This window comes from Poecilia formosa, unplaced genomic scaffold (genome assembly GCF_000485575.1).
Source record: "Poecilia formosa unplaced genomic scaffold, Poecilia_formosa-5.1.2 Scaffold531, whole genome shotgun sequence".
NCBI lineage: Eukaryota > Metazoa > Chordata > Actinopteri > Cyprinodontiformes > Poeciliidae > Poecilia > Poecilia formosa.
In genome coordinates, this window is record NW_006800470.1 from 17,851 (window position 1) to 29,037 (window position 11,187).

Below are 11,187 nucleotides of genomic sequence, written 5' to 3' on the forward strand. Positions count from 1 at the left end.
AAATATTCAATTTCTTAACAGTGTTAGTTTGTAGTCAGATGAAAAATATTTTAATCTGTGATAGAAATCCTTCAGTGGAAAGAAAAGAAGGCATGAGACTGTTTTACATTTAATTGCCAAAATACTTGAATGTAATTTGCCAATGCAACAATAATATATCAAGATTATCATTTCAATACCTAGGTAGCTAAACTATAGTAATGAAAAACTTCCCCATTGTAATGACTTGCTAATTTAATCTCAGGTTGGAACCAGTTGAAAACATCGCCACCCAGTCCTGAACTGAAAGAACTAGTTGTGGTCTTAAAGAAGCAAATGTGAACTTTGGTAACTATTATCTAAAAACAACCAGGATGAATGCTGCATTAAAGCTGAATTTCTTGTAGATGATTGATCTAATTTTCTAAATGGATCATTGTGATCCAGTCTAAGTCTGGAAACTCATAATAATCCAGGTCAAAACTCGAAGATAACATCCCATAGTATGAACACAACATTCCTCCATCTAATCTAAGCTTTAATTTTTATTCACACAATCGAGGTCGTCGTAGGAGATATCAGACTTTTATTTTGGCATGTCTGAGCGGAAGTCTGCATCTTCCATTTGCCAGCTTGTCGTCACGTCTCGGCAGAAGGCTGCAGCGTCCGTTTTCATTATTTTTTCAATCGCTTTTCATCTTTCTAGAGAAAAAATGAGCGAAAGAGGCAAATCTGCGGTTCTTCCTTCAGACTGAAGACCAACCGGCCGGTTGTGGGTTGGATTCCCGGAGCTGCCGCGGTGCAATTGGGCTCCGTCAGGGCCGGACAGGGCGGGGTGATGCTTCGGGTCCGGTATAAAGGCGGCACGAAAATGGGAACCAGACAAGACGAGGAAGCGGCCGACGACGCGGAGCTTTTATCCCAAAGACAGGAATGAGAAGTTCGGCGTGCCGGCTGGTCCGGGCGGCGGTGTAGCTGTCTGCGGAGGGCCCTGGCCGGGCCGAAGCGTGTCTCTGCGGCGCCCCTCCGCCCTCTGGCCGCCACTGCGATGAGGACGCTTTTTACTCTGTATTTGCTCCTGATCGGCGGACCGAACCGGACCTGGGCCACCGGGAACCTGACCGTGGACAGCAGCACCGACACCAGCCGATCGAATTATACCGGCTACATCTCCATCGGGGACGGATCGACGCAGGAATTTGAGTTTCCGGAAAACACTGAAGGAGTGATCGTGATCTCCAGTCGGTACCGGGGCTCCAGCCGGAATCAGACGGTTAGGGTTCGGTCTCTGGATCCGGAGGTCCTTTCCGTCTTGAATGTGACGGCCGGCGGCCGGGAAGGACCAGCTGGCAGCTTCATCATCAGCATCCGTTCCGGGTTTCCGGGCCGGGCGCCGCTGCAGATCCAGCTGTTGGACCGGGACCGGGACACGGTTCCGGTTCTGATCGAGGAGAGGACGGAATATTTCATCAGAGTGGAGCCCAGCGAGGGCGACGCGGCCACCCGGCTGCTGCAGTCCGGGGGCCTGTCCCACTTCACGGAGAACCCTGTGCTGTTCGCCTTGCTGCCCCTCATCTTCGTCAACAAGTGTGCCTTCGGCTGCAAGGTGGAGGTGGAGGTGCTGCGGGCTCTGCTGCGCCGCCCGATGGCGCTGCTGCTGGGGGTGCTGGCCCAGTTCCTGGTCATGCCGCTGTACGCCTACTGCGCGTCCCGGCTACTGTCGCTGCCCACCGCGCTGTCCCTCGGCCTGGTCATCACCTGCTCCGCCCCGGGGGGCGGCGGCGGCTACCTTTACAGCCTGCTGCTGGGGGGCGACGTCACACTGGCCATCTCCATGACGCTGGTGTCCACGGTGGTGGCCACGGCGGCCATGCCTCTGTCCTCGGCTCTGTACGGCAAGCTGCTGGGCGTACACGCCGCCCTCCACGTCCCCTTCGTGAAGATCTTGGGCACCCTCCTCTTCATCGCCATCCCCATCTCCCTGGGCATGCTGATCAAGCTGCGACTCCCGGCCCTCACCCGCGTCCTGCTGGTGCTCATCCGGCCCTTCAGCGTCGTGCTGATGGTCGGTGGCATCTTCATGGCCTACCAGATGGGGTCGTCCATCCTGGCCAACGTGCAGCCCCAGATCGTGGCGGTCGGGGTGACGGTGCCTTTGCTGGGCCTCCTGGTCGGTGCCGGCCTGGCCAAAACCGCCGGCTTGGCTCTGCCGCAGAGGAAAACCGTGAGCATCGAGGTGGGCGTACAGAACAGCCTGCTGGCCCTGGCCGTCATGCAGCTGTCCTTCCGGCGGGTGGAGGCGGACTTTGCGTCCCAGGCGCCCTTCATCGTGGCGCTCAGCAGCACCTCGGAGATGCTCCTTATCGTCCTGGGCTCCTTCATCTGGCGGAGGCTCTGCTGTCCTCAGGAGTGACGGCTGATTGTAGCTGTAGAATGGACCTTTGGAAACCTGTGGACATCCGTCTGCCTTGTGGCGGCTCGGTTCCGGTCCACTCATCACTGTTGTACAGCGGACTGATCTTTTCTGCTTCTTTTAATGTCGTTTTTGGTATTTTTTCATGGAAACCAAAGACCTTTTACCCCTGAGAGTTTTGTGTGTTGCTCCTTTTTCAGATCAGATTCTACTGTGAGCTTCTTCATGCTGATATTCCTCTGAAGACAGAACTTATTTTTCTACAAGATGGCTTTTTGTATTTCTAAAATCAGACTGAAAATGTATCATGTTTACAAGTGATCTATGTGTCTTAGCCTGTGAGGGGAAAATGGCTGCTTCAAGAGGAACACCCTTCAAGGAACATGATGATGTGATTATTTCCTTCAGAAAGTATTTGCCTCTGATTGTGTCCTGGATATTTCACATCCATGTACTTGAATATTTGAAAATGAAGAATAAAGTCCTTGTGAGAGCTTTAATTTCTCAGCTGTGTGTTTTGTTTCCAGGGTGCATTTATCACCAAGCTGAGGTTTTTCTCCTGGTGGTGAAACTTTCAGCAGCTCAGCATGAATCATCACCAATTGCTTCTTTAAAGTCGGCTTGTTACAACAAGCTGCAAACGGGCTGCAGAGCGAGCCATGCTAAAGTATTCACACTCCTGAACCTTTGCACTTTGTCATGCGCTGACCATAAGCTCTGATTGTTCTCAGGATTTTCTGCGACAGATCTGAAAAAGGTTTGTAACTTGTTTTACAAATAAAACATCTGGGTTTGTATTCATTCCCCTTACAACACCCATAAATAAAATTAGCTCCAATCAGTCAGATATTTTCAGGGCTGAAAGCTGAAAATTGTCAAATTATCATTTTCAAATAAATTACTTTTGTGCTTCAAAGTTTTTCCTCTGAAAACCGTTAAGTGTGTAAAAACGTGAAGTGAACTGGTCTGACATTCCTGAAACATGGAGCTGTTGAATAAAAAGGAAAGCTAATGAGGAAATGTGAGTTTACTAACTTGTTGCAACATGGGACAAGGTCCAGGTTTTATCTGAACAGTTTCACAGGGTCAAAGTTCACCAGTTTCACAGCAACACAGAAAACCTTCATCTGTAGGCTGGAGCTTAACACACTTTCATGGTGGGAAACAGAAATGTTTGCCTCTGTTTGGTTGCTTGAGCTCTCAGGAATGTTGCGCAGCTGTAAATCGTCCAAACAGCAGAAGCTTTAAAATGGCTGTTAGGGGAAGTCCAGCCCTCTGAGCTGCCAGCAGAAACAGGAAGAAGATCATGTGAGTCATCCTCCTCTGCTTTGAGTGCAGGATGATAAACATGAACAGTGGAGCCGTGTGTGACATACAGCAGCATCATTACAGTAAATAAATTGGCAGATTTATTTTTTAAACCTTTTTAAACCTCATTTATTTTTGAAAATTATATTTAAAGACATATGAAATTCAACCTGAAGAAACGTGAAAAACTGCATTTTATAAAAAAGTTAACTTGTCTTTGCAAAGAAATGAACAATACAAAATATTAATGTGGGTCCATTAAGATAACTTGTTTCAAACTATTTAATCAAATACAACAAGAACCATTTAGAACTAGATGTTTCTTGTTAGGCGTCTGCATCGCCGGTTGATGTGATTGACAGCTTGATTTGGAGATGTTTGGTTTTGAGCCATCTGCACTAACACTGATGAAGACTTGTGCAGTAGACCACAGAGTGCATTTTAATGGTAGTTTTAAAAAAAAAAGGTGCAGAGGACTGGAATTCCACAAGGCAGCTGTCTTGGTACAGTATTTTTTACAAATGATCTACCTTTTATGTTAAAACATGTAAAATTAACAATATATGCAGATGATACTAGTGTGTATGTATCTGCAAAATCATTATCTGGATTGACATTAATCTTAAACAATGAATTGGAAATTGCAGATCAATGGGTTTTAGATAATACATTTAGGTCAAATACATTAAAAACAAAACATTTAGAACTTGCTTCAAAGAAGTCTCTTAAATATGACAATAAATAACTCATTCATCAAACAACTAGCAGAATCTAAGTTACTTGGGGTCTTTTTGGGTCTTTTGTGGTGAAGACACACAGAAGCTGTTTCAGGTGTGGTGGTTGAGAGGTGGTGAAGAAAGACGCAGAGACCCAGGTTGTAGAAGAAAATGATGAATTTAATGAAGATGCTCAAAAACAGTCCAGATCAGGGAGCACGGCAGAGAGATTAGCACACAGCTAAATACCGGTAGCAACTGAAAACCTGAAGACGAAAACGAGAGCTAGACCAACACAGGACTCAACAGTTCAACTGTGAAGGTAAGCAGACCAACGATGAATGACGTAAACACAACGAGGACCCAACAAGAGACAAAGACAACAGGTGGGACTAAATACACAGGGAGGGTCATCAAGGAATGAGACACAGCTGGGAAGACGCAGAGACAACAGAGACTCAGGACAGAAACTGAACACAGAAAAACCTTAAAATAAATACACAGAAACACGGATCATGACAAGCAACTGTAAAGGGCACAGCTTTGGCTTGTATGTCCAAACTTTAATTATCGCTCAGATGGAATATTGTCACATAATATGGACAGGATAACATTGGTCATTTAGTATTGAATTGTTCTTACAGGACTAACATAAACACAATGTGTTTTAGTCTAAACTGGCTAAACGTCCATGACAGGATATTAGCTTCATTATCTCAACATGGAAAACTTTAAGATGCCAGAAGCCATGATTCTTCTTTGCTCCTTGAACAATTTAAGTTCATATGGAAATGTCACCAGACATGCAGTTGTAGGATGTTTTCAAATTCTCAGGCAAAAACTTAATTTCTCCTTGTCACTTTACCTGCAGAGCGATGACAGAGCGGCGCTCTCTACCATTAACTCTAATCAAAGCTGAAAAGAAGCTTTTAAAAAGAAAATTAAAAGCTTTTTTAGAAGAAATGTACCTATAACCGGAATGGTTAATTATTTTATACTTTATAAATTTATCAACATTTTGTATGTACTATAGCTAGTTTGCATTGATATGCTAAATCTGTCATATATTTGAGTGATTTCTATTGTATGATGTGTGTTTTTAATAATAGACACCAGGAAGAGCTGGGTGTAAATCCTAGCTAATGGAGATTCCAAGTAATAAACAATAAAGTAGATTTTTTTGTTGATTTTTACATGTCAGGACATAAAACACCAGCTTCAGTTCTCTTTAGTAGTGGAGAAGCAGTAAGTTAAAAACGGCTTCCCTAAAAGAGACCAAGTGGATGATCTTCATCAGTGTGAGCTGTTGCTGCTCATCCATCTGTGAAGGGTTAAAGAGAAGTTTCAGTTTTAATGGATAAAACCTCTTCCTTCTAGAAACAAGATGGCTGCCGGTCGTAGGTTAGCAGAGATCCATCCGGCTGAAGGACAAGACTTCAGAGACAATGTCCTCTGGACAGATGAGAAAAACTAGAGGTAGTTGTACATAATGTTTACAGGGAACCACATCAAGACAAACACCTCAAACAAACTGTCAAGCATGGTGGTGGAAGGTGGATGATGTGGGCTTTTCTTACACTCACATGTTCTGTGAACCCAACCATGAACCCTGCAGCATCCCAAGCTGTTCTACAGGACAATGGGAGCTAAAGCTTGGAGATGATTGGTCCATTCAAGGTTCAGGTTGTCATGATGCGTTAGTTGAAGAGGACACAAATGCAGAGGCAGTGAGTAGATTTGAAGATTTTAATGAAAAATATGAACAAAGACTTACAAAAACACATCAGAAACAAACAAAAGCACAAGGAACATGGCCAGGACTTAATGCAATGTGACGGGAGGAACCAGCAGCAGAAGTGTTTAAATACTGGGACTGAATGTGGGACAGTGGAGCTGAGTTGACTCACCAGAGCACCAGAGACTAGGAAATAAATCTAATACCAAAGAATAACTAGACATAAGAAGCATAATAAAACTAGAATAACAAAGAATAACTACAGAAAAGAAATAAGTTAAATCATTAAAAAAGACTGAACTAAAATTAAACAGAAACAAAACTGATCTAATCAAAGAAACACAGAATAATAAAGAAACCTTAAAAACAACTGAAACAATGACCCAAGGTCTGAACACTGGTGTAATAAATAATGGCATCGTGTTGTTTGTTCTGTTTATATCTCTTTAGACTCGATCTGAATGATTTCAGGTCCTGGGAAGCATCGACTGCACCCAGCTGGCTGCACATCCCCTTCTATTTATTTCTCTATCCAGTACATTAGTGGTACAATAGGCAGATGGGCTTTTAAATATTCAAGAGGACTGGATAAATTAAGATGTCATGAGTTTCTTTTTGTAGCTTTTGTAAGAAGGTTTTCTGCTGCTTGAACATCTGCAGCATAGCCTGGTAGAAACCAGCACCTGGTGGACGTTTGCTTCACTCAACTTTCTCTACGTTTATTTGAATTTTCAGCCTGATTAGTGATAATTTTCTGTTTTGTACAAGTGGATTATCAGAAAACTTGAAGAAGTATTGAACAAAACCACGTTACAAGACGATTGGTTGCTAGAACCCAGGAGGTAACCGGCCTGGTTTCTGTTTCACCTGAGAACCAGAAAGTGAGGAGACATTGGGCGGGTCCTGTAGCATAAGCTGCTACGCCTTGTTGATAGTTGATAGTTCTGTTTTATACAAAGCGAGAATTTAACCCTAACCAACTCACTTATATTCAAAAACACACCTGCTTCATCTTTTATAACATTTCATACAGAAAATGCATATTAATGCATTTAGACCAAATGCTTGCTAATATCTGCAGTGATCAATCTATATACCAGATCTAAAGTGACAGTGTAAATTGAGAGTGCCAGATCATCTGTGGAAGAACAGAGAACAGCAAACTGGTGCTTATGTTCTGACTCCAAGAGGAACTATGCTGAGATGAAGCTGAAACTTTATTTATCAATGACATAATAATGTTGTTCTGCAGCTTCACTCAGATTTTAACCAGAACCCACAGAACAGATCACATAACTCCTGTTCTGGCCTCTCTGCTCTGGCTCCCGGTGTATTGTAGGACTCATTTTAAAATTTTGGTTTTAACTTGTAGAGCACTTCATGGTGAGGCTCCCAAATATATATTGGACCTTGTGAAGCCTCTCTGTCCGTTCAGGACTCTGAGCATTTCAGGTGGAGCCCCGAGGCTCTGGGACGTCTCCCTCTATCAATGGCTGCTCATTGGAGTCTTGAGCATTTAAAAAGTCTCAAGACTCCAAACTGGCTTTTGGTAAAATTTGTTCATTGATTTTAGATTCTTTTATTATTGATGTGTTTCCTTTTTTTGTAAAGCACTTTGTGATTTTTATGTCTGTGAAAGGTGCTATATAAATAAAGTTTACTTACTTATTTTGCCTCAGCAGTCAAACAGGAACCCGATTCTCTGCTCTGCAATGCAAAGCAACATAAACAAACATACAAAGCAATCTGTTGGTACAACAAGATATTCTAGGACAACTACCTGCAACTGATGAAGATTATCTGCTGCTAATAACCAGAGGAAATGGATCAGATGGTCTGTAGTCACACACCGAGTCCACGATCAATAAGGTTCAGAAATATCGGTCCAGTTTGTGGCGATGGTGCGCCAAAACTTTACCTGCCAAGCGCTTTTAAACTGGAAGAAGAAGAAGAAGAAGAAGAAGAAGAAGAAGAAGAAGAAGAAGAAGAAGAAGAAGAAGAAGAAGAAGAAGAAGAAGCTCTTTCCTGATTGGCTGCAGGTCCGACCAATGAGAGCATAAAGCGCCAAGAGGAAACATGGCGGATAGAGAATGTAGGAGCAAGACAAGTTAAACCAGAACTGTTTGTTTTTGGAACCAAAACCTTCTGTGACCCAGAATCGTCTCGGAACCGGGACCTTCTCTCCAGACATCATGTCCCTCCAGGCTTCCTGTGGGTCGCAGAAAAGGCCGCTCTGCTCCCTCCTCGGTGAGTTAATACAGCTGTGGCGGGTAAAGATAGTAATGTTCTGGTTATGAACCTAGTTAAAGCTTTAAACGCTCTATAAATACAACATAAACTGAATAAATCTAAACGGAGCTAAATATGACACTATTTTCTAGACTTCGCTTAAATATTGACGTTTATTCTTTTCAGCCTCACAGGGTGAAATATTACAGAGAAAATAAAAATTCTCTGCCCTGTTAAGATGCCAGTTTTTATGATATGGAAATGAGCTTCTAGGATGACCTTTAACTTGTAAAACTCAAATGAAACATTTTAGTTAACCTCAAATAAGCTAGAAGAAGAACCGAAGACGAGAGAAGAGAGGCTGACTGCAGCTTGAAGATCCTGAAATATTAAAGTAGATTCCAGCAGCAGAGCTGCAATGCTGCTTTTGAGCAGGACAATTTGTCCACAATTTTTAATTCTCTAATGAGCGGATGTAAACGTCCTGCCGCCTTTCTGCAGATTGAGGAAACAACTAGAAGCTTCTTGTCTTCCTCTGTGCTGAGGACAGAGTCCTGCCCCCATGGAGGAAGTTTGTCCCTGAAATGGTTTCTAGTTTTCTAGCAGAGTCAGAAACTTTCTCCTTAGTGATGTTTAGAGAATGTTTCAATATTTCTTGTTCTGCTTGGTCTCAGCTGGCCGCGGCTCAAAGAAACCAAAACGTGATGATGGTGAGCGGCTGCAGGAGGCCGCAGTCCAGCTGCTGGACCAGAACCAGAACCTCTGCAGCCTGTTCCAGGAGCTGCAGGTGAGTCATGGTCCATCTGACAGACAGGAAGTCTCTTCCTGCAGCAACCTTTAGATGTTTGATGTTTCCAGAACCCGGATCCATGCCGCATGATCTGCTTCCAGAATGTGGAGCAGAACCGAAAGCTGGAGCAGAACCAGGCAGCGTCTGATGCTGACTCTTTGAACGTTGCAGGACTGCTAGTGGGTGAGAATGTGCACAATGTCCATTTTTATTGTCTGACATGAAGGTCAGTGGAGATTAATTTATGTTTCATTAACAGAAATAATTTCAGAATTGTAAAAAATTATTTGAAATCCTCCTTCAGCGTCAGAAGTTTCCGTCCATCTCCTCAGTGTTTGGTCAGTTAGTTGCTTTCAGATCAGTGGTGTCAAAACTGGCTGGCCACAAAATGTGATACTTTTGGAATTAAAAATCAAAAACTAGTTTTAAATAGTGTTTTTCATTGTTTTTTTATATTTAAAAAAGGATTAAAGTATTGTGAGCCTTGTGGTAAATGGATCTGGAGTGTAGATCTAGATTGGCCTTTGGCTAGACCAGTTGCTTTCAGCCTAATTTCATGAATGGATGAACTAAAGTCTGCTGCTGAGTTAAAGTTGCTGCATGTTTCAGATTTATTCAAGTACGGTACTTCAGCAAGTATGTAAATGTAAAAAGACATACAAACTAAAAGACAAAGTATCAAAAGTAAAAAAATATAAAACAATAAAACATACCAAAAAGGACATCAACTACAAATCAACACATAATGGGAAGAGCATAGCAGTGTATGTCATTGTCTACCGACAGTTGCTATGAACACTAACAGTCAGGTGTGAGCCCCCCCACCGTGTCCTGCGTTAAAAAGACAAATTGCTGTAGGAACAAAGCAGAGCTTCTACCAGTTGGTTTATACTCCTGCTCCATGTTTCCATCTTTCAGAAGCCAGGAACTGGAACTTGGGATTTAAAGGCTGGGCGCCGTCAGCAGAACGGTTTTAATTTTTCCTGATGATCCGTTTATTGAACAGTTCTGTAAGTGAGCTTTGTTCAGCTCCTAATACTAAGATTTCCAAACCAACAGAGGAGAGAAAACGTCAATATATGATCTATAAACTAGGATCATCATAGACTTTGCAACCTGAAACTTTGCAAGCTTTCTTAGACAAAACAATCTTTGCTGGTACTTTTTTTTTTTCTTTGCAGGTTCTCTTAATGGCAGGTAAATTTTAACTTATTATCCAAAATAGTCCCAAAGCTATGATTGTTTCTGCATCCTATGAATTATCAAACAAAAAACAACCTGATAAATACAGTAAAATGTGTTAGACACATTTATGAGGGAAAATGTGATCATAAATGTAAAATATTTTCCATCAGCCGTCTGTGGTGCCTCCCGGGCCACTTTGGACGCCACAGTTCGACAGGAATGGACTCTTCCTCTCTGAGTGGCCTTTCAGTCCATGTTGGTCCAGGACTCGTTTCGTTCTCCAGGTCGTCAATCAATGATAGATTGATCAATGGGAACCAACTGATTTATTGATGATGCAGTTATATAACCAAGTAAAGATTATATGAATAGACCAATCAGAGGCTTTCAAAGACATTACATCATCTGGTTTCAGCTGCTGGTGGTCAATTCCAAAGGAAACGAGACCCAGATTAACGGATGACTCGCCTCCACACCAAGATAAGATGTTTGCCTCTCATTATTTTGCCCCTCCCCAACGTGTTGTCTGCTGCAGGGAATGAACTGAGGCGTCAGGCTGACCGACGAGGCGTCTCTGTCGGAGCCATCTCGGTGAAGACCATGTTGGACAAACTGGAGGAGATCGCTGGGAGACAGGAGGACAAACTGAGGCAGATGTTCACGTCTTCTCAGAGAGTGAGCGATGCACGACACTGTACCGGTACCGGTATCAGTGTACCCTTACATGTTAAGTTCATCTGACTCTGCTGCTGAGCTTTTCGATTTGTACCTGCTCCTGTTTTCTGGTTCTTCTTTGTGAAATCTGGGTCAGTTTTCCACCAGCAGCTTTGGG

At 43.1% G+C, this 11,187-nt stretch overlaps 2 protein-coding genes across 7 annotated transcripts in view; both read left to right on the forward strand.

Annotated features, from left to right (window-relative positions):
• The first annotated feature begins 88 nt into the window (after positions 1–88).
• On the forward strand, positions 89–2,892 carry slc10a3 (solute carrier family 10 member 3). Its single transcript, XM_007540274.2, has one exon. It carries the CDS (start codon positions 1,028–1,030, stop codon positions 2,390–2,392), a length of 1,365 nt encoding a protein of 454 aa, XP_007540336.1. The 5' UTR covers positions 89–1,027; the 3' UTR covers positions 2,393–2,892.
• A 5,284-nt stretch (positions 2,893–8,176) lies between these two features.
• The window catches only part of fanca (FA complementation group A), a 36,416-nt gene continuing 33,405 nt past the window's right edge, over positions 8,177–11,187 (forward strand). For 3 of the 6 annotated variants that reach the window (XM_016664921.1, XM_016664922.1, XM_007540281.2), the window contains exons 1-4: positions 8,181–8,398; positions 9,055–9,167; positions 9,239–9,353; positions 10,891–11,030. In XM_016664921.1, coding sequence (XP_016520407.1) covers positions 8,344–8,398; positions 9,055–9,167; positions 9,239–9,353; positions 10,891–11,030 — 423 coding nt within the window. In that variant the 5' untranslated portion in view covers positions 8,181–8,343. Of the gene's footprint in view, positions 8,399–9,054; positions 9,168–9,238; positions 9,354–10,890; positions 11,031–11,187 lie in introns of all 6 variants that reach the window. The other 3 variants (XR_001659928.1, XM_016664924.1, XM_016664923.1) reach the window with 2 other exon arrangements.